Source organism: Agelaius phoeniceus, chromosome 6 (assembly GCF_051311805.1).
Source record: "Agelaius phoeniceus isolate bAgePho1 chromosome 6, bAgePho1.hap1, whole genome shotgun sequence".
Classification (NCBI taxonomy): Eukaryota; Metazoa; Chordata; class Aves; order Passeriformes; family Icteridae; genus Agelaius; species Agelaius phoeniceus.
Window position 1 is genome coordinate 55,598,732 of NC_135270.1, and position 22,974 is coordinate 55,621,705.

At 43.5% G+C, this 22,974-nt stretch overlaps 2 protein-coding genes across 8 annotated transcripts in view; one reads left to right on the forward strand and one right to left on the reverse strand.

The window, feature by feature from the left end:
• Positions 1-1,176: 1,176 nt before the first annotated feature.
• On the forward strand, positions 1,177-8,088 carry SIVA1 (SIVA1 apoptosis inducing factor). Of its 4 annotated transcripts, none has more exons than XR_013182902.1 (5): positions 1,177-1,358; positions 1,481-1,657; positions 2,335-2,491; positions 3,242-3,397; positions 4,205-8,088. XR_013182902.1 is itself a non-coding variant. In XM_054634863.2 (4 exons), exons 1-4 carry the CDS (start codon positions 1,241-1,243, stop codon positions 3,294-3,296), a joined length of 507 nt encoding a protein of 168 aa, XP_054490838.1. In that variant the 5' UTR covers positions 1,177-1,240; the 3' UTR covers positions 3,297-8,088. The 4 variants fall into 4 exon arrangements, 2 of the variants coding, with proteins under 2 accessions (XP_054490838.1, XP_054490837.1); XR_013182903.1 differs by having other exon boundaries at positions 7,384-8,088; XM_054634863.2 differs by having other exon boundaries at positions 3,242-8,088.
• A 10,793-nt stretch (positions 8,089-18,881) lies between these two features.
• The window catches only part of AKT1 (AKT serine/threonine kinase 1), a 79,325-nt gene continuing 75,232 nt past the window's right edge, over positions 18,882-22,974 (reverse strand). For all 4 annotated transcript variants that reach the window (XM_077180768.1, XM_077180766.1, XM_054634860.2 and 1 more), the window contains 2 exons: positions 20,757-20,859; positions 18,882-20,216 (listed from right to left, as the gene is read on the reverse strand). In XM_077180768.1, coding sequence (XP_077036883.1) covers positions 20,137-20,216; positions 20,757-20,859 — 183 coding nt within the window. In that variant the 3' untranslated portion in view covers positions 18,882-20,136. The remainder of the gene's footprint in view (positions 20,217-20,756; positions 20,860-22,974) is intronic.

Consider the following 22,974-nt stretch of genomic DNA (forward strand, 5'->3'; position numbering starts at 1 on the left):
GTGGGGCCCTGCCAAGAAGGGAAAAGAGGGTTCGTAAATTGGATGCAGGACTGGAAAGGATACTATGTAGGTTTACAGGTGAAATTGGGAAAATTGTTGATTCCCTGGAAGGCAGAGGTCTTGCAGATGGACCTCGACAAGTTAGAGGGCTGGGCAGTCACCAACTGTATGAAATTTGAAACAGAAAAGTGCCTGTTTCTGCACCTGGAGGAGGGCAACTCTGAATGTAGAGACAGACTGGGGAACTAAGAAAGGGACCTGGGGGTCCTGCTTGATGGGAAGTTGGGTATGAGTCAGCCGTGCATGGCAGCCAGGAGGGACAATCCTGTCCTGGGGGGGGATCAGGCACAGCATGGCCAGCCGGGCAAGGGAGGGGATTGTCCTGCTCTGCTCCGGGCTCGGGCTGCCTCACCTCGAGTGCTGGGGGCAGTTTTGGGTGCCACAAAATAAAAAAGGATTAAAGCTGTAAGAGAGCTTCCAAAGGAGGGCCACGAGGAAGGTGAAGGGTCTGGTGGGGAAGCTGTATGAGGAGTAGCTGAGGGCACTTGGTCTGTTCGGCCTGGAGAAGAGGAGACTGAGGGGAAACCTCGCTGCAGTTACAGCTTCCTCATGAGGGGCAGAGGAGGGGCAGACATGGATCTCTTCTCTCTGGTGACCAGCGATAGGACGTGAGGGAATGGACCAAGCTGTGTCAGGGGAGGTTTAGGAAAAGGTTATTCACCAGAGGGTGGTCGGGCACTAGAACAGGCTCCCCAGGGCAGTGGTCACAGCCCCAAGCCTGACAGAGTTCAAGCAGCGTTTGGACAATGCTCTCAGGCACATGGTGCGAGTCCTGGGGTGTCCTGTGCAGGGCCAAGAGTTGGACACGCTGATCCTCGTGGGTCCTTTCCAACCCAGCATATCCGTGATTCTGAGTTTATTGACAAACGCGAGTCCCAAAAGTGGTTTCGCTTTGCCCCGCCGGGTCCGCGCCGCCGCTCCGGGCGCACGGAGGTGACGCCGGAGGGGCGGTGGCAGCGGGCGGGGCGGCGGGGCCGGGCCGGCGCCTCTGCCAACCCCGCCGGACGCTCGGGACGCGGCGGGAAGAGAAATTTTCCGCTGCGGACGAAGCTTTCGCTTTCGTGCGGAAAGAACGGAGCGGCCGCGGTTCCCGAGAGCCCGGGCCGGGATGTGAGGGAGGCGGTGGCGCGGCCGTGACGCGGCGCGGGGCGGGGCGGGGCGGGCGCGGGTCGGTCCGGCCATGCCGAAGCGCTCCTGCCCCTTCGGGGACGCGGCCCCGCTCCAGCTGAAGACCCGCGTGGGGCTGCGGGAGCTGAGCCGCGGCGTGCGGGGCGAGGAGTACCGGCGGGAGGTTTTCGGTGAGCGGGGCGCGGAGGGGGGAGCGCTGGGCTGGCCGCCCCCCCGGGGGGATGTGCCGGCCCGCCGCGGCCCGCGGGCATGGGGAGCCCGCCCCTGACTCTGCTCTCCTCTCCGCCGGCAGAGAGGACCCGGCGGCTGCTCTTCAGGGGTGCCCAGGCGTACATGGAGGGCGCGGCGGCCGCTGCCCGCGCGGCGGAGCCGGGGCCGGCCGGGGAGGCACCGGGCGAGGGGCCCCGCTGGAGCGGGCAGCTCCTCATCGGCCACGACGGGAAACTGCGGCGGCGGCCCGCGGACAGGGGTGAGTGCCCGAGCCGTGTCACGGAACCGCTTAACGCCCTCAGCTGGAAGGGACCCATCGAAGTGCAGCTCCTGTCTCGCTCAGGACATCCCCGACGTTCCCGCCGTGAGCCTGAGGGCGGAATGATTCTTAAACTCTGGCAGGATTGGGCCCTGGCCACTTCCCTGAGGAGTGTTGCAGTGCCAGACCACCCTCTGGGTGAAGAACCTTTTTCTAGTATCCAACCTAAACCTCCCCTGGCACAACTTGAGGCCATTCCCTCTGGTCCTGTCCCTGGTCGCTACAGAGACCAGTGCTGTCCCTTGGCTTCCCCTCCCAAGGAGGTCTATACTATGATGAGTAGTTTTGTGCTGTGTAGTTCTTCTTTATTAACTTTCCTTAAAGGCAGTGTTAGATTTGACCTGACGGATTTCGGAATTGCTTTCTCTGCTCAGTGGCAAGACTAAGGGATGCTAAAACAGAACAAATTGTTCTGTTTTAGCATCCCTTAGTCTTGCCACTGAGCAGAGAAAGAAGCAAGAAAGTTCCAAGCGGCGCTCCCCGTCCCTTGGCATTCCCGAAGTGCTGCCACCTGTAGCTGTGCACGGCGCCGCGCTCTGCAGCCCCTAGGACTTCCAGCTGCTTTTTCTGCCTTGCTGTAAAGCTCATCCCTTCTTTACCGTGTCTTTGCCAAGCAGTTCCGCCGCTGGGAGCGTCCAGAGCCTGCTCGTCGTGTGTGAGAGCGGCCGATGTGAAGGAGGCGTGTGCGCAGTGTGACCGGCTCGTCTGCCAGAGCTGCAGCAGGCTCTGCAGCTGCTGTAACACGGTGACCTGCTCCTTGTGCTCCGCTGTTGAGTAAGTGCCTTTCGAGTTTGGAAGCTTATTTTAATTACACATGACCCAATAGTCGGGTGCAGCAGATATCTAGCTCATACACATAAAGAAGTGAAAGTCTTCCCATGCTTTAGCAGCACTAAAACTGTCTGAAACATGCAAGCCAAGATGCGTGTGAAGCACTCTAATCAACCGTAGTACAAGTCTAGTTCAGCTTCTTACTTAAATGCTGTAGGAGGCAAAAATTTCTCTTGCTTTCCCACCAGCAGCACAGTATGCTGGCCAGTGCTGACTGCATGCACTTCCAAGGAATAATCTTAATTTTTTTCCCTCACTGTTAACAATTCTGTGGTATAAAGAAATACTGAGTGTGCTGTGTGGGAGTCCCGTGGTTGCAGTTGATAATGGAATAGTGTGCCATTCTTATGTTCCAGAAACAGTAGGCACTCTGACTTTTGTTTCTTCTGTTGTTTTTTTTTTGTTTCTTTTTTCCCCTAGTTATGGTGATGTGGGAGAGCAAGTTCTCTGCAATGGTTGTTCAGTATTTCAAGTCTGAAACTTGATGAAATAACCCTTGTGGCTAAAACATCCATGAATTTCATGAAGTCTTCTCCTTGCAGCTGATCAAATACTCCTTTTAGCATGTGAATTAGTTATGGAATTTCTATGTTTTATATCTTTATATTGTACTTTTAAATATTGTAGTTAAATAAACATTTATATTTTAAAGCTTTTTAGATTATTTTGAGTCGGCTTTCTCCTTTTCCCTAGTTGTGATATGCCTGTCTGGAAGGGACCACTCTGTGCTCTTACCTGGTGTTCCTGATGTGATACAGGATTCAGAATATTCTCCTCGCTTGTTGGTCATGTTAGGACACACTTTTGTGGGATCAGAATAGAAATCAGTTGCTCCTTCTGTGCTTTCAGGTGAGTGTGAATCCATTCTGGACACACAACATTTTCTTTGTGAGCTTACTAGGAAAATCAGCCAGGCCTGAGGGCTTTTCCAAATAAGAGAATTTGCTGATTCTGGTTAAGTTTTTTTTTTAAGCTATCACAGACATCTTGTGTTTACTGACAGCTTGAATGGTTTTAATCTCTCTATGGTAACTTTGATAGAAAGAACAGCAGCACACCAGGCTTGGAGCAGAAAAGTTTTTCTCATTAGTAAATTTTCCAGTACCTTCACTGAAAGGTCTTTCTTGGAAAGCAACTTATCTATATGAGTTTATCTCCTACACTGTAAACTTCATAGTAGCTCATGAAGTGGTCTGAAAAATGGTCAGCACTCAGGGGTACCTCTCCATAAACCAGCTCATTCCTCATTTTCTTCTCAAATTACTGCAAGGGCTTGGTATTGTTTGTGCTGTGAGAGTGAAGTAAAGTACTACTGGACAGCCCCTCAAAGTAGTTTTCCTTTACTGATATTGCTGTTTCATTAAAAAAGCCACTTTTCATCTGGCAAACCAACTATGCCTAAGAGAAAACTACAGTGGTCTTTACCTCAGGAAAATGCTGATTTGATTGGCTGATTTCAGACTGTAGGATAAAAGGAATAGGTTTGACACACACAAGAAAATAAATCCTTGTGGCACAGCTAATGGTCTGTTTCTCAAATTCTTTGCCCTCAACTCCTGAAGCAAAGCCTGCCACTCATGCTTCCCAGTCTTCTCAGCTTAATTAGTATGTTTTGGGTGGAGTAACCTTGTTTTTAACTGTTTCCCTCCACTTCAGCCATTTCTGTTTGAAGAGATGGAAAGTCCATTGCAGTGCAATTTGAGAGCCTGACTTCTCCCTCGTGGGGACACCTTTATTTGACATTCTGTTGGAGGCATTCTGGGTGTTTGCCTGTCAGAATCCTGCAGCTACCCAAAGAGAATGGTAAATGTTTTAGCAAAGGGTGGGGGTGGCTGTTGCAGGAGAGCAGCCCTTCTTCATAGCTGCAGTGTCATGGCTTTGGGTGTATCAGCTACAGTGAGGTGCAGGATGACATCCTCTCTATCCTGTGTAGCACTTTGTGTCACTATACAGACACACTTTGAAAGCATTTGGGTACTTCAGGGTTTCCTGAGGGGTGTTGCTTCACTCCCAACCATCTGTGCCACCTTAGACTGACCACCTGTGCCAGCCTGGACATGCTGATGGATCTGGTTGGTTTTCCTGTTCTGCATGTTTTGGAGCCAGTTAAAATGGGGGACTTTACTGGTTCTTACTCCAGTCTTAATTTTGAGCAACTCTGAAATGTGTGCTATCTTCATTCCCATAACAAACAAAAAAAAAATCTCAAGTCAGGTGACTTAGTTGTGGAAGAATTATCTGGAATGTGCAGGAATTTCATAGCATTATTTGTCTTTTCAAAGCTCCAATAGATGAAGTCAGGATGGTGGCAGATCTCTGGTGCAGTTCCCAGCTGGTATCACAAGGCAGATAAAAATGTTGCTCCTGTGGCAATCATTTTAAATCACAAAGCTCAGTTTTATGGATGGGAAGAACCTGTGGTTTACTGCATTTAGATGTTAGTTTTAGGAAAGACTTTAAAAACTTGGCTTTGTTTCATTTGAAGCTTTAAGCAGTGAACTAAAGTGTTTTTTCAGTCAAGTATATTTTTTGAAATGAAACCTTTAAGTATGTGACTGCTTTTTCTTACTCTCTCCTGAGGGTGAGAGACTGAAAATAATGTTTTGCTTCTAGGCTCTGGGAGAGATGAGACATGTTGTTTACAAATGATTTGTGTTTCAAACTAGTGATAGAAATGGTTTTTTGGCTCATTTAGTCACTGCTGTATTTCATAGAAAGCTGTCCACTGTAAACAATGACATAAATTTCATGGCTTAATGTTCTTATTTGTTATCCTCTAGCTGCTTGAAAGATGGCTGTGCATTAGGATAGATACCCAATGCAGCATGAAGAGCTGGGAGAAGAAAAGCAGGAGGGTGGAAGAAGGTTAGAGGCTGGGAGGGGAAGGGCAGGAGGAGCACAGAACATGAGCATGGCCAGCTCTTGCATAGGGGAGGTCCTTCATACATGTGAGAAATGGGGTTTAGTGGTTACCACATCTGCTTCTCTGCCTTCAGAAGGTGACAAAACTGCCTGTGTCTACCAAAAGACTCAAATATTATTCAGGGAAGTTCTTTTTCTAGTCCTGCAGTTCTCAGATAAACAATGGGAGGTAAGACTGGAGACTGTTTGTAAATCTTTATAATGCCTACAGAAAAAAAAAAAAAAAAAACAAAAAACAACCAACCTCTGTGAAGGGAAGAATCTTTGGGTGAGAAGTACAAAGATTTTTCTCTTTGCCTAATTAACTCCTCCTCACAAGGACTTGTCTGTTGCCACTGATCATTGAGCTGTAATAGAGTTACAATACAACACATAGGGTACCCCTAGGACTGTAAATGAAAGCCAGAGAAATTGTCTGGTTTATTAGCTGAGCAGGAAATTGGGCTCAATCCTGTGCTTTTTTGTTGTAATTGTATGTTCTTCCCCTCCCACTCAGTGCAAAGTGTCAAAAATCAAAGTTTGCCTGCTGTTCCAAGGGAAGGAGATCCCCTGAGGAGCCAGCATATTGATGGGTAAAAATATCCTGCAGTAATGATTTTACAGATGGATGAGAAACTTCTGAGGCCTGTGTATCATTACTGGTGACATATGTCTCAAAGAGCAGACCTTTATGTCCAAAAGGAAGTCAGCTGATCTGATCAGGATAAAACAATTTCTCTTAGGACTAATAACTGAGTCAGTTCTAGAAATGTGTGGTTTCATAGACACCAGATATTTAAGGACAGTCTGAGGTGGTTAATGACTGCAGTATCTCCAGTATCTCCAGACTGTATTAGAACAAACCCACAACATTGTAAAAAAGCTCACTGAAAAGAACAAATACACTTGAGCTGTCTCCTTCAATAGCATTTGTCCTGTACACAAAGGAATTCCCAATATTTTGCAGTTCAGTCCAGAAGTCTGCTTTCCTCCAAGAGAAAAGTGAGCCATCCTACAGGTGATCCAGACAACGTGAAAATTAAAAATAAATAAAAGTTAGCTCTCCATTCTGTGACTGATGTGTCTTTTGTTTAATACAGTCAGCACCTCAGCTTCTTCCCCTCCTTTTTGTTTTAGTGTCCTACACATTTGGGCTCTGACTTGTAGTCAGTTCATGGGCTTTTTTTGGTATTCCTTTCTGGACAGGTGATAACTAGATGCAGCTGTATTTTATCTCAGGACAGGGCATAAACCCCAAATAATGCAGGTAAGAATGAGAGACAATGTCCTTTTTTCCCTTACAAGTATGGGCAAGGCATTTATGCTTTGCTTCTGTGCTGAGTTTGCTGCCATCAGCTGTGGCACTCAGAAGTTTCAGCAATATGCAAAGGGCTTAATTCTTCTGAATCTTACTTTGAAGAGGTGCAGCCAAGAAGTAGAAATGGAAACAGTTACCTTTGTCCCCAGGTTTGTTGGGCCTGTTTTCCTTTGAAAACACTCAACTGGCCTCTGGCTGGATTGGTGAGACAGCAGCAAATGCCAGCACCATGCAAGGAATAAATACTTCTCTCTCTCACCATGCTCCCTACCAGTCATTGCGTGATGGCTGTGGGTTTTGACAGGATCAAACTGGATTAAAAAATTGAATCCCAGCAAAACTTACCTGTCATTAGGCTCCCACGTATGGAGTATGTGTACAAACTTGCATCTCCTGCTGCTCTGTAGCTTTTGGTTAGGTGTGATACTGTTTCATCATGGCAAATTCTGCAACTAAAAGCTCTTTGTGCTGCCTTTGCCGCCCATCTGGACTCCAAGAGCACTGACTGCCTGGACATGAAGCCCTCTGTGCTTGGGGCAGCTCCAGCTGGGATGGAGTGTGGCAGAGCACCTCCTGTTTGTTCTGTCTGTCAGGCTTTGTCCTCTGTTCTTTGCAGTGCTTTACCACGGATTGTCAGACTAAGCTTACATCCAGACTACTGCAGGAACGTGTGGGGTTGTCCAGGGAGGGGGAGGAAAACCTCAACCCACCCAGCAGCAGCACTCAGACGTGCAGAACAAAACTGCTGCAGCAGCTCAGGGACTCCAGAGCCCACCCTGGCAGCACAACCTCACCTGTGGCAGCTTGGAAAGGGAGAGGGATATGGGGGCTCTTCCCAGAGAGCTTCCTGCCCCCAGCAGGCTTCTGAGTGAGGACAGGTAAGGCTGAGGAAGAGCACCTGTGCCTGCTTTCCTCCACTCTCTTTAGGGTTTCTCACTGCTGGGAAGGGGAAGGTGGCAAAGCTTTGAACACTGTTTTTAGTGAGGTAAATTGGTTAACCTGTTAAAAGCAGTCAAGAAGCCTCAGAAAATGTTAATGATTCTTTAAGAAATAAGTAGGAGCTGTGTAATTTAAAGGCAAATACCTGTGGGTAGAAAATTGGAATAAAATTCTTCCAAATGACTTTTTATTTTACATTATTAAAATTGCAATAGGGTGAAAGTGATCACACAATGTTGTATATTTTAATGGCTAGTACACATGCACACACATATATAACTTTTTGTATAGATATTTTATATTGATAGATATTAAAATACCATAGCTTTTACAGTTGATTGCATTTTGAACTGCTACAATTGTAATACAAGCTTTAATATTTGCTGGTGGTGTGTATTCTGGGCTTTTGTTATTTTGTTTTCTTCCTCTGGGAAAAAACTCAGCTGGAATCAAATTATTATGTCTTACACTTTTATTAAAAGTTTTTATTCTCATGGCTGTGATTTGCATTAAAACCCTGTGATAGATGTTATTTATCTTTGCAGAGCTTATTATTGCTTGAACATTTTGTGGTTATAGGATTACTTTAAATTTTAGGATTTATTTAATCGTATTTTCTTACGTTGTTTTGCTCAAGTGTCATAATTTAAATCATGATCCCCTTCTCATTTATTTGTTCTGTAAGATTCAGATGTTTTTCTGTTTCTTCTCTCCCTGACAAAGACCCAGTTGAAGGTTTTGAGGGCAGGTGTCTCCTTGATAGCCTGCACCAGTACTGTCCTGATCTGTTCTGTACGATTTCTCTCAGACTTGCACTGAATTCCACCAGCTGCCAGCAGCTCCTTGTGCAGAAGTGCTCTTTAATCTGATTAGAGGCTTAAGATAAAACAATCCCTCCTCCAAGCTTCGCAGCAGAAGTTTCTTCCTCGAGCCACAGGGTGGCAGCACGACGTTGAGTTTATGGGTTTTGTTACCCAAATTCTTGGATTTTTTCTCAAATCCTCACTGCTCAATTGATACTGTATTAATTGGGCTGCTAGTTTGGAGAGGAAGTGTATTTTAAAATATTCCCCTCATTAATCTGTAGGTCAAATATTCACAAAAAAGATTTTTTTAATCCCAGATATTTTGTACCATTCATAAAATATGGCCTGAAATTCAGACCAGACCATTTTGCTGCCTGCAAAGACAAGAGCAAAAAGTAAATCAGATGCAAAAGCATAAATAGATCCCATTTTTTCTTTGAATTCTAATGTATCAGTATGACAAATAAGGGTGATTATATGCCAACATGTAAGTTATGTCACACTTTTCTTAAAAAGAAAAAAAAAGCCCGACAACAAAAAAACCACCCCACCAAAAAAAAAAATATCCAAACCAAATATTTCCATTACGCATTTCTTTGCATTGAATTAACACCCTGCTCAAGGTGCTTCTCACAAAGATGTGAAAGAGTACAGTGATGTCCATGCCAAGGGTAGGACTGTGGATCTGGACCAGGACGTGTGCAGTGGGGGCTGACTGGCAGTGGAATCTCAGGGATGGTCCTGGTGGTGGAAAAAAGGTGAGAGTTGTGCCAGTCTATGAGGAGAACAATTTGGGGAATGATGGGCTGGTCAGGGTGACCTCAGCCCTCAGGAATGTTATAGTGTGAATCCCCACAAAAGCTGTGTCCAGCTCCACATCCCGGCACAGGAAGGGTGGGAACATAATTGGGAACAGTCACACAGATTTATCATGGACCTATCACATGTGACCAACCTTACTGGTGTTTCTGATGAGATGAGATGAGCAGCACTGGATGAGAGGAAAGAAATGGAGGTGTCCTTGCCAGGGGAAAGGCAAACCTTGTTGGGCTGCAGGGGCAGGGGCAGCACAGACCCCCCTGCTGCTGCTGCTGCTGCACACAGGCTTTGGTGGCCCTGGACACCCTGCAGTGCAGAGAAACCACAGAGGGGAACAAAAAGCCTGGTGACTTCCAGGTCACACATGGGACACATCTGTGCTCTTCAGAGTCTACCAAAGCACAAGGATTTAGTAAATTTTTGAGGACTGCAAACTGTGTGTTGAGGTGTGGACACACTTAGAAGTTTGTGATGTTGAAACTCTTCAGCACTCTGAGATCTTCTGTTCTCCTGAGCATTGATTGCTGCTGCCAGAAATGAGGAACTGGTAAAAGGCAATGAGTATGTCCACTCTTACATCCTGTTTACTCTGCTAGAACTACTGATATGATCAAACTTACTCATATCCTTAGGTGTTTTGGTGGGATGCTCTGTAGAGTGCAGCACTTTGCTGAATATTGATTTCTGAACCTAAAGAAATGATTCAATTTTCAACCAAGTAGTTTACATACAGAATTTAATGCACTTTTATGTATTTCATCACAGTGAGTTTCATTTCATTCATTGGAGCTTGGTTCTCCCACGCTTTCTTGCACTGAGTAATACCTCCCCAAATGAGTAATCTGATTGTTCTCATTTTGCTTTCCATGATAGCAAGATTATTTACTGCCCCAAAATAGATTTTGAAGTATTTTTAAATGCAGTAAAAACAAGCTTAGAAACCTGGGATCAGTTGGGATAAGTACAAGGAGTTGAAAGTACAGTAAAATGCAAGGTTGAAAATATGTAGTCAGTGTGCAGATTTTCATGGTCTCCTCCCAAAAATGTTAAGAAAACCAGTTTGAATATTTCCTTTGTAAATTGTTTTCTCTTCTGTTGAGTGGTTTCACTCCAGGTTGTTCTGGAAGTCCTCACTTCTCTAAAAATGAGAGAACTTGGTTTCAGTTGGGTGTAGTCACCTGTACTGCTGCTTTAGAGCTGGTTTGAAGAAATTTGTGTACTGAGACGTGTCACAGGAATGCAGGATCTTTCTTGCTCAGCCAGGGCATGGAGTAAAGAAGTATTCTAGAAAACTGCTTTATTCCTGTGACTTTGGGTCAGCACTGCTGAACACAAACTTCTTTAAGTCCTGAAAATCCCTTTTGTTCCTCACCTAGCTGATATTGGAGTGTGCTGTCTTGGTGAGACCAAAAACTAGATGTTATTGAACATGGAGTGAGAGGGACTTCCTTTCTTCCCTGGTACAAGACTTCACTCTGTTTACTCTGTGCAGTGTCATGTTTGGGATCATTGCTAGATGAGTTTTTCTTACATCTTGCACTGGCTTTATCCCTTCTGTGCTGTTGCTGCTGCTAAGGACACAGTGAGAGCCTGTGCACTTCTGTTCCCCTTAGCACTAACAAGGTTCCCATTTGTGAACTGCAGTGCTGTCCTTGTTCTGCTGGAGAAATCATCAGTGCTCGCGATGCTATCCCTTCATTGGTGCTGCTGCTGCTTGTAATCTACTGCAAAACTACACAACCTGGGGTTCTTACCTCTTTTCCTTAGTGCCAGACATTGTGGCAAGTGCAGCTTCATGGGCAGGAGTCGTGGCTCCAAGCTGTCCCTGAAATGGCTGTGATATTAATTCCATACATGGTTGCTCTGCCCAAGTGAAATGAAAACTTCCACCAAAATGAGTGCTGCCAGAAATGAGAGCACCCTTTAAAGTTTAGTGGCATACATCACTTGGACATGGAAACTAGTTCCAGCCTTAACACTTGTTCTCTGTATTTTCTCAAGAATTTCAGTTCTTGTGAGGCCTTTAACTTAGAATATTTTCTTAGTTTGCTTAACTCCTGCTACCATCTGTTGTTCAGTAACAGCTCGGAGCCAAGGCGGCTGATGGAGATCTGAGTTCTCCTAGATCAGCACTTGGCACCACAAGCTTTTTCACAACCCAACAAGCAGTTCCAACAGCTGCATGCATGAATCACTTAAGTTATAGTACCCTGCAGTACCCTGTAAGAATGGGTTTTGACAATCTGGTCAGATGCCACACAAGCAAAAGTGTGATGAACTGAGCTCCTTGGAAGGTGTAAAATAAATTTAAGATGATTATTTTGATACATATTTTAATGCAACATGCTCCACAGTTTCATAACTGTTCAGAAAGTTCTGGGATTACCTAGATTGCACGTAAGAGTTTATAATTACTGAAAAAATTCAGTGGGTTGGGGTGTGTGTGTGTTTATTTGTTGTAGCAAACTATTCTGACACATTCCCCGTGGCATTTCATATTACTGAGAGACAGTTTGCCCCAGCAGTAGAACAGCTCTTCACGTGCTTTCGAGTCAGTCTATATTTAAACCTCTCTCCAGCAGTATTTTATTTCAGTTGTTTTACTCTGGTTTGCCTAGCTGTGGATGCATTCTTGATTATGATCTGTGTTTATTGAAAATTTGCTGTCACAAAACCATAGAATGAATCATTTAGGTTGTAAAAAACATCAAATTCATCCAATTCACCCAGCACTGCTGAGCCCAGCACTAAACCCTGTCCCCAGGTGCCACATCCACACAGCTTTTAAATACCCCCAGGATGATGGGTGACTCCACCACTCCCTGGGCAGCCTGTCCCAGTGTTCACATCTTGCTCTTCTGCAAACACTGCAGAACATCCTTTCATTCAGAGGCTGGCCCTGCAAGGGCACCCCTGGAAGCTTTGCAGGAGGACTGTGTTTCAATCCAGGCTGGTTTCATAGCAGGGAGCACCAACACCAAGGGACCAGTGTCAGTGAGCCTGGTGTCACTGGGCAAACTGGGCTGCACAGCTGAGGATCTGCCCCCGTGTGTAATTTGTGTTCTGCTCCAGTGGTGTCATTATTTGTTTAATGATAACCATTGCTTTGGCTGAGTGTTTCACACGAGGCCATTTACAAAGGATTTATGGGGTCCATATGTTTGGATTTCACTTAGCTGCCCAAATAAGGGGAGAGGGAGGAGGATGGAGGTTGATTTTATTTTGAACCTGCATCTGCAGACTAGCTGGAGCCAAGCAGGGTAACTACAGGATGGGACAATATCATCCAGGAATAGGGTGTTAAAACTTCTTGGGCAACTTCCACAGAGCTGCCTGGCAGGAATTTCCCCTCAGTTCCTCTTAGAAAATGAGATCAGTGGGTACCCAGGGGATAATGTGGGCTGGGTGCCAGAGAGGGGAAGCTTTCCCTGGTTCTGCAGTAGGATGGGAAAAGACAGGATTGTCTTGAGTTCCAAGAGTTTTATCAATATTGTTGAGTTGGACTGCAAGCCTTTCACACCTAGAAAAGTGGGTAAATTGGTCCTAGGATATAAAGGCTGCAGACTGAAGCAGTGAACTTGAGGATGCTGAAGTAGCTTGGGTTTAGTTTCCCACATTTTAATGAGTTCTTAAGTGTTTGTAAGAGTTTTAAAGAGAAGATGTAAATATTTTCCATCAGCAATTTTCAGTTAGTGTCTTATCGGGTACTTAACTCTACATTTTTAGAGAACTCTAGATAGGTTAAACTTGATATTTCATACCACAAAGCAAAGCAAAGTGAGATAAAGGGCAGACAAATTTTCAGTTTTGTTTTCCCCAGGTTTTTTGTATTTATCAGGTTCACACAAATTTAGGTATGTCCTGTAACAAAACGGATGCCAGACAGTAAGGGGTAACCAAATATTTTTTTAAAGCAATCAATTCCATTCTAACTCTGCTGAAGGAGCAACAGTGTGTGACAAAAGGCACTGGGCACTTATCTCCTCCTCTTATCTGTAGCAGAATTGATATTAAAAATATCAATAGGAATAGGAAATCACTTTAAAACTCAATGGGAGACTTGCTCTTTTCTTTGTTTAGGCCAGTATTTCATGCCAAAATACACCAGTCAGGAGTCTGCATGAACCTTGAGGACATGCTCTGTACAGACAGTGCAAGTGCTCCTATGGATTGGGGTCAGAGGAAGTCTCCACAGTGACCCAAGGAACATCCAGCATGAGGAAAATAATTATTTAAAGAGATATTCTGTCAGTTGATAACACACCCTCTAGAAGAGACTGCAGAAGATGAGAGACAGGGTAAGGCACCAAAAAAGAATGAAAGTGAGGGAGAAGAGGAAGAAGGAATCCATTGTTCCTTGTCTGCTGGGAATAGATGGGAGAATGATGTCATAAGGCAAAAGGCAAATAAAGAGAACTGGAATTCTGAAAAAGAAAAACCCTGAAAAAAAGGGAAAAGGAACTCAGTAGTGCAGGCTGGTCTCTACAGGTACCACCCAGCAATCTGCATCCAACCTCTGTGCAGCAGGGAACTGAAAGCCCACCTCCATGTGCCAGCTTTTTTCCTGCTACCAGGAGAGGAGAGCTGCTCAGCAGAAGACAGATGGCATTGCCATTGCCTGTGCTCCTGTGGGGGCTTTTTCCAGATGGGGAGTTGGAAGCTTCTTTGTGCTGCTCCAGCCTTCCTGTGCAGCAGCCCTCGGGTGCTTGGGGCTCCACCAGCCTGCGTGCCTGGATCCAGTGCTGCTGAGAGGAACTGCAGCTGAACCCACTGGGAAAATAAATGGATTTATATCCAGGGTTTTCTCCCTGTTTGAGGTGTCCTTGTTGATTTCTCCTTTCTTGTGAGGAGAGATTATAGAGAGATTGCTAATAAAAGCCAAGTTACTGTCAGTGATCTGAAAAGAAAGCTGACACAACTGTTCTGCAGAGGGAAACCCCAGACAGCTCTGTGCCACTCACACACTGACCTCCAGCCAAACTCGGTGCTTTCCTGCACTGCTGGGATGCCTCTCCTACCTCAAACAAGGCACAGCTATGAGAGGTTTCTCAAAGTTACCTGAAAAATCACTGGGCAGTCCAGGAAGCATCACCCTCATTACAACTCCCTTTGCTGCTTATGGGAATTTTAAAAAATATCATTTTAAATACCAAGCAGGCACCTTTGATCCCCACTTTCTTCACATTGAGCAAGTCACCACAGAAAGTAAAACTTTGGAGAGGTAACCTGATTCTAAGTTTTACAAGCAAGTAAAGGGAGATACCAAGTTTAATCCCTTTATCTTAGTTACACATTAAATTTATGACCTCACCTGCGTAAATAAGTACATTTTGTTCCGCTTTCTTCCACTTCCTTTCCTCTGCAACTTTCCAATCTGCAGTTGCTCCAAGAGACTTTGTTCTCTCTGCTTTGTACTCAGTTTCATTCTACACTCATTACTGGATGGGCACCAGGTATTCCTGTCTACCTGTTTAGTTTCGTTTCTCCCAATCTCATCAGAATAAGGAACAATCACAACAGCTAAACATATAATATGGAAAACTTATCATGTGCTGCAACCATCCTAATAATATCACTCCATTTTTTGTTCTGGAAGTTCATTGAAGGGCTAATGTTCTGATCTTTCTGCACATCTACAAAGCCTTTAAAAGTCACTGGAGCAATTTATCAGGTATGTGAGAAAAGTTCATTAGCTATTTAGGAAAAAAAATATCACTCAAATGCTGTATGAACTCCAGCCCTGTGTGTGGGAGAAGGTGCTGGAATTGTTCTCTGAAGTCAGGTCTGTGTCCCAGTAAATTAAAATAAAAAGCCAATTTCAGAATAAGGAGCCTCTAAAGTGCAGCAAGTCTTAATGCAGAGCAGGGGCACAGAATCACAGAATAAGCCAAGCTGGAAGGGACCCACAAGGACCATAGAGTCCAGCATGTTCAAGAATGGATTTCATGTTCCTTCTAATCCAATTTCAATGAGATCTCAGGCACTCTGCTGAAGATCACAATCACCATTTTTTGTTCTGATATAGATTTTTTCAGTACTACACAACTTCCTGGGTAACAGCATCAGTACTGTAAGGACAGCAGCACAAAGGAATAGATACAGGGAGTTTACCAATAGCTAAAGATCAGAGTGTTTGGGGAAGAGTTTGTGTGTCCTCTATGAAGACTTTTGACTCCAGTATAAAAATAATTATTTCTTCTGCAGGGTGAATGTATTAATATGTAGAGAATTTGAGAGACCTTCAGCATCCGGAAAATACAGCAAATGCTGTGTTGCCATTTATCTTCTTGAAACAAACTCAAAGCCCCAGTGAAATGCAGCATTACAAGCAGTTACAGTAACCTGACAAAACACATGAAGAAAGTGTGGAAAACAGGGTTACATTTAACACAAAGCCCATCTTTGGGAGGAAGCAAAAAAAAAACCCAGTTACAGGCAAAAAAACCCCCATGTGAAGCAGCACTTCAGCAAACGGGAAACAGAACTGAGCTATGTGCAGGCTGAAAAGCCACAGAGGGAAGTGGAGTTTTTACACATGAATACCTTGATTTGGTCCTTAAGAACCCACCACGCTCACAAAACCAGGGTGGCGACCATCAGTTACAGAAATTTTAAAAAGTGTCAAGCAGGAAGTACTGTAACAAATTGCATTTGTTGAAAATGATTTTGGGCAGAGAGCAAGAGGCCATCAGCTGATTAGAATGCAGCGTATGCTGCAGCAGAGAGCAGGCACACGGCTGCACTCTCAGCTGCAGGAGGACAATAACCCTGCTCACTACAGGCACTGTGTGTTCCTTGCCTGTTACTCCTCGTGGCAATTAACCTCCCTGTTATTACAAAAATTGAGCTCAAAGTGGAAGACAAACACTCATTTGCATCGCTGAAGAAACAGGATCCTTTACATTCGCCTGTTTCTTCAATTTTGTTTTTACCTCTGAAGCTCTTCTAGATACAGTGAAATAAACTGGACCTGCTAAATCATCATTTCCCAAACTTCTCAGGCAGATCTGTACAACTTGCACAGGCACTGTCTGTGTGTGGGCTCCCCCTCTGCACCTCTGTCTCCTTGGAGTTTGCACTCCCACTGTGGGCTGTGACCTCTGATCTGAGACCACCATCCTACAGCCAACTGCTGGAGATAAAAACCTGTTTTGGCATGTGCTCTCTAAGAAGCAAAGGGTATTTTCTCTGACAAAGATTGAGAAGGCCCCACAAACACTCAGGAGTATGAAAACACAGAGTGGTGTACTGAGCGCTTCAACACATGGGCACAATCCAAAGCAGCAGACAAAATTTCCCACTAGTTCAAACAGGGACCGTCCAATTCAAACAATCCAGGCAAGGTTTTGCCCCCAAACCTCCAAAAAACTATCATAATTTGTTTCTCAGGTGGAAAACTGTGAACAAATTCAAAGAACAGCTAGGACTCAAGACAAGTATGAGAGCTGGAGAGCAGGTGGAGGTCACCTGCTGGAGGAGTGAAGGTGCAGAAAGAAAAATGAAGAAAAAGCTGCTTCTTGTACTGGGGGGGCGGGTAGAGGTCACAGTTCATGCAAAGTTTGGAATGCTATGAACAAGAGTTATCTTCATCCACTTTAAAGGGAGAACAGCCTGTCATATCCTAATGGGATTGTACTGGATGCTTAGTTACACCAGGGAGTATAAAATGGAATTTGCAGAATTACCTGGCTCCAGCCCATGTCTCAACCCCAAGCAGCACTCAGAGGAGTGTATCTGTTTCAACCACTGCCCAGCTGACCTCAGTTCCAGACTGCAGTCACAGGCACACAGAGAACTCACTCATGTGCTCTTGCCAAGGGGCTTTTTCCCTGTTTTTCTCCAAGTTCAAATTTACAATGACATTCCTGGGCTGTAGCATAGATCCACTACTGGTGCTCAGAACCTGGGATGCACCAGCTTTGCTGCAATGTGCAACACCAGAGCAAGATGACATTTTTCAATGCCAGAAGGAAAAATGGGGAGGCTCTGGCTGTAGACAACTGTTAGAAAAGTTCTGAGGTTTCAAATCAAAGAGCTAAAGAAACATGTAAGATTTAAGCAGTCTCTGCATATATGGTACAAAAAGAATCTGAGATGAATGACACTTAGGTCACAGGTTTTTGCAGTAGGATTTTCTGTGTTGAAAATGTAAAAAACACATTTGGTGTTTGCAGATATACAGCTGTAACAGCCATAACCATTCAATTATGGACAACAAGGTATTTAGAACAATCACTGGCAAAATGAGGGAATGTGTCCAGCATTCAGGTGTGGCCCTCACAGCTCTCAGTTGCTAACAATATTAAGATTCAGAGATTTTTGGCAGCTGCTTTTTTTTTTTATATATAAGGGAATTAAAACAATCCATTAGCAACAACTGGCAGGAAAACAGTGAGACATAATCAGCCTCAACAAAACAACCTGATCCATGCCCGCTCCTGCATTTGACAGAGCAATTTTCCTGGGGCAGATAATGGTAACCTTTGCTCAGTAGTGTTGCCTATATTTGGATGCACAAGGTTGTGTTGGTTCAGAACTTGTCAAGACTTGTAGACTTGCAGAAGAGTTTCTTTGGACTTGGTCCCTGGGCTGGCTGGAGATGCAGATGAAGGCTTGGAAGCAAAGGAAGGAGAGCAGTTAGATCAGACCTGCTGAACGGGACAGGCTGTCCAGCACCAGTCTCTAGAGACACAGATCTCTTCTTCCCCTTCCCCCCTTGCATAAACACACAGTAAATTGCACTGGGAATTACAGCTTATTCTTTGAACCAAAAAACGTGCTGGATGTTTAATGGCTTACCACAGTTGCAATTCCTGCTGCTTATTCTGAAGCACACTGCAGTTGTTCTTGGATGTTCATATCTTGTTCTTTGTATTGTTGTTTGAAAAAGGACATTCCAGCCTCCTGTAACCACCTCCCAGCTGTGATTAACATTAGTGCCTGGAGAGGGTTAGAGACTGTGCAGCACAGACTGGCCCGGGTGGTGGAACAGAAATACCTTTGCAGATCAGGGCCTTTTGCTGGCACCAGGAGGGCAGCAAAACAAGGCCAGTCCTCATTCACCTCAAGACAATTTATTCCTGGCACAGGTTGCTTTTCTCTGAACAAGCGTTTTCCAAAATTATCTTTGCATAATGATCAGCACAGAGATGAAACAACTGAGGAGGAACAGAACAACCTGAATCCCTCAGTGATACGCACATCACACTTGAGAAACTGGAGCAGTTGTTGCATCTCTATAAATTCAGAAGGCTCCTACCACAAGAAATAAGAACCTAACTCGTTAAAGCAATTTTATTTAAGTATTTGGAGGGAAACTTTCATATCATGAGTAAAAATACTAGAGTTGAATGTTGTTAAAAAAAGTCAAGATGATGGGCTCTCTGTGCAAGCACAGCAGTGTCTGATGGAGAGGGGAAAAGAGGGTTTTCATAATATCATTCCTTTCAAAAAAAATTAAATGCTACTTAACTGGAATACATGTCATCATTTTTTATACAGTCAAGAGAATGAAAAAAACAAAAAAAAGCGCAATTTAAAGAACGCAACCTACAATGGAATAACTTTATTTGCAGCAGAGACAGAATAAGACTGCTTTTATGAAAATTACAAAGAAACATGATACAACAAAAATAGGGCGTGGGGAATTTCCCACTAAGATTAAAAATGAAAAACAAAAAAAGAGTTCACTTTTTGAACACCATTATTATTCAAACACATATGAAGTTTCAACCTAGTTTTTTTTTATACATGGGAAACACTGTTAAACTGAATCTTCAAGAGTGAGAAGGCACCATGAACTGTTGGTTGATACCTTTAATGCACACTCAAGAAAGAAGAAATGATCTGGCATGATGCAAAAATTCATTAAGTGTTTATATATATTCATATATCTTTTCGTAAAAAAAAAAAAAGCGGCAACAAGTCATTACTTCAGTGCCAAATGTACTCGTGTCTGGCTGACTCGCTCATGAGGATGATTTCTCACTTAGACCTGTGTGGTATTTCTGTACAGTGGTGAAAGTGGGTGATTTTGTGTTGTTGCCTTTCATATTAGATTGGTAAATCAAGCGTTTTTCTAGGTTCTGAGAAGCCAATCCTATGAAGTATTCCTAGATTCTATGCAAACGGAATAATTAAATGCACTGCCTAGAATGAAATACTCATCTGTACGGCGTGGCAATCCCACCGGATTCAGTTTGATATGTAATGTCTTGTAGCAGATGTTATAACAAAAATAACTTTTGCTTTTTGATTTACCTCACTGAGGCCATTAATGCTGTTCCTATAGTTGGTTTTCTGGAGTTGGATGACACTTCACTGCTGTCCAAAATGAGTTTGAACCTTAACCCTCCAGAGTTTGTTCACTTTGTTGCTTATATTATTGCACTAGCTACTAAAGTCTTATATCTTCCTATATAAATCTAATTGATCAGAGTGCAGATTCTGTATTTAGATAATGAACTGTATGAAATAAATAAAATAAGGGGATTTTCTGGTCAGAGTTGCTGATATGTTGAATACCTTAATTATTTCTAAAGTAAACAGTTTTGGTGTATATTCTTAAAAACCTATGGTGATTCAGCATAAAAGCCTTGACATAATACTTAAAGAATGGATTTGTTCTCCTTCTCAAAAACGCATCAAAGAATTGTTTTAAATACAGAATCTGTGAGGCTTCCTACAAATTCATCTAAGTCGTAATACAAACACAGTTTGTAACTTGATAATATAGAAAGTTCTCTAGTGTCCATTGAAGTAAGGTCCCCAAAATGCAGTCTGTTTTGTTTCTGAATGGCAAAACATTAAGCGGTTCCACTGGCTGAGTAGGAGAACTGAGGAAAATGAGGTCTTCTCTCGTTATCTACACAATCCATGCTGTCATCTGAAAGAGGAATAAAAAACATTAGGTAACATTTGCTACCTTTAGTTTTATTTTCAGCAAATGAACAATAAGACAATGCACAGTAAAGTTCTTTCAGGAAATAGATGTTCAGATGTCCATTAAAAACTGCTAGGAGCTGCACTGCTTAAATCCACACTCACTGCTCTGAATTTCTGGCAATTGCTATTTGAGAGCATCAAACATGCTCAGTTATCACAAAAATACAATATTTTGGTGGGACATTAGCCCATGCTCAACTGACTGCTTGCATATACACAGTGTGTGTGGATATGGATATGAGCTAAACATTATTATCACTGTTTTCCAGTGGGAATGGGCAGGTTTGGAAAAAAGCCACAGTACAAATAATTTCACTCTTATTAAGCAGGTTTTTCATTTTACCAACTTCTTGGTCAAATACATATGGAAAACCCTCAAGTTTAAACTGATACTTTTTCATATGGGCTGAAGAGACCCATCAGAGCAAATTATTTCTGGTGGTGTGGAGAACACAGTGGGAAACATTTGGAAAAACTTTACCTTGGTCAGGAGGAGTGATTGTTATCATCTGTGCTGTAAATTCTTCATCAAAGTATCTTGTATCTGTTTCAGATGTAACCTGTGGCTTGAATGGAGGTACAAGCTAAGGAAAGGAAAAAAAAGTGTCCATTTACAGGTTCTTGCAGTGCTGTTTGAAACAAGTATAATTTGACACAGTTATAAGCTATACTGCCTTTTTCTATGTTCCAAAAATGTCTAAAAAACACCAGTTCATGAAGGAAGCATAGACAGTAACAATACTTGCTTAGGTGTGCCCTTACTATTTATGGGGCATTTGAGGCATTTTTTTTTCCCCTAAGATTTAACTGCACAAAGAAAACTTTGAATCCTAAAATTTCTTCAAGTAATAACATACTGACCAGTGTTTAAAAATAACAACACATATTAGTTCCCCACATCATTATACGGAAATTGTCAACCTCATCTAGTCAGAGTTATGCTTAAGGAGGATGAAAATGATTAAGAAAGATGCTTAGTGATATAAAACTTATCAGCTAATCCTGTGTATGACCACAAGGGTTGTAACATTCACCAAGAAGTTTCAGCTACAGTGCTACTGTGCCCATGCAGCTCACACTGGAGGTCTGACCAACCCAGCAGAATCTAGGCCAAGGCAGCAGCAACACTAAGCTTTAATATTCCGGTCCCCTATCACTGTCATATTTTCTGGAAAAATCCCTTCACCAGGATTTCTTCTCCTGGGAAGCTGAGAAGCCTCAGAGTAAAAGGAAAACAATATTATCTCATTTGCTTCTCCTGTGTTTTGCTGCTTTGGAATGTGGTTGGAGATTGTTTATCCAACATGTAAATTATTTTAATTTAATGACCAATCACTGTCCAGCTGTGTCAGTGCTCTGGAGACAGTCATGAATTTTTCATTAGTATCTTGTTAAGCCTTCTGTAAGTATCCTTTCTCTATTCTTTAGTATAGTTTTAGTATAGTATACTTTAATATAATATAGTATAATTCTTTAAAATAATGTAATATCTTATATAATAGATTAGCCTTCTAAGAACATGGAATCAGATTCATCATTCCTTCTGCCACAGAGGACCCCAAAAATACCACAGTCCCCAAAAGCAGTTTGATGTCAACTCTGAACTTCGAAAACCTGGAGTGCTTACAAAAACCTGAGCCCAGTCAGCAGTGAACATCCTCCTCTTGCTACACCAGGAGCTGCACTTGTTGGGGTTTATTCCTGAAACTCAGGCAGACAGGCTGGAAATCATCCATGTGTACCTAGGCAAGCTCTGGCAAGAGCAGCTCCAGATGGAGCGGAGCTGCCTGGCTGGGGCTGGAGGAGGAGCGCGCCTGGGAAGCGGGATGGGGAGATGGCTGCATACAGATGCACACACTTGGAACGTGGACAACTCTGGAGGGCACTGGAGAAGGATTCAGACCTTGCCCACCTTCCCCTGCATGGGGGCAGAACCAGGATGTGCACAGGGCTCTGAAAGCACAGGGACAGGGATCCTGCTCGCCCACCACCGGGGTTACGCGTGGCCATCTTTTAATAGCGCACAGCCACACCGGGCAGCAATTCAGGAGCGTGACTGAGGAATCCTCAAGCTTCCAATCCAAAACTGCAGGGAGAGGTTTAGCAAGGTGGATGGTAAATTGCTCCAACTGGAATTATGCAGTGACCCCAGACATGCACTTCTGCATTTGTATATACAAGAACAACACCAACAGAAATCACTACCTGGAAAACATCAGCAAATCTTGAATACACAAACATCTCTTCCCCACCCCTGACTTTGCCTCCTGCTTGGATATGAAGAATCATTTGTTTGTCAACTTTCAAGCTCCCTATCACCAGGATGGTCTTTCTGATCTGTTTTGAGAGCACCTAACAATGTCCTGTCTTACAAACAGCAATCCAAATAAATGCGCTCATTTTCAATGTAAAGACAGTAAGAAACATAATGTATACATATGGCAACGCTCCCATATACAAAGAAACATTTACTGTTTAAAATCGGAGCATAAAAGCTCTGTTTATTATAAGAGAGCATAATTATAGTATATTTTCATCATCTTTTTTTCCAAATTACTCACAATTCTCTGTGCCCAAGAATGGCTTAAAGGAGCTGGGTACATTACCCTTACAAAAAAATATTAGATCCTTAGAAGCAGTCTTTATGTCCTGAATTTAAAAAGGAAGAGGAAATAGGAAATCCCAAAGTCAGGAGTTAC

Bases quoted from the DNA above. Each gene is read 5' to 3' on its own strand.
- SIVA1 (XM_054634862.2), top strand. From the start codon at position 1,241: ATGCCGAAGCGCTCCTGCCCCTTCGGGGACGCGGCCCCGCTCCAGCTG. The intron at 1,359-1,480 runs GTGAGCGGGGCG...CTCCGCCGGCAG, and splicing joins GTACCGGCGGGAGGTTTTCG to AGAGGACCCGGCGGCTGCTC. The intron at 1,658-2,334 runs GTGAGTGCCCGA...TTTGCCAAGCAG, and splicing joins GCGGCGGCCCGCGGACAGGG to TTCCGCCGCTGGGAGCGTCC.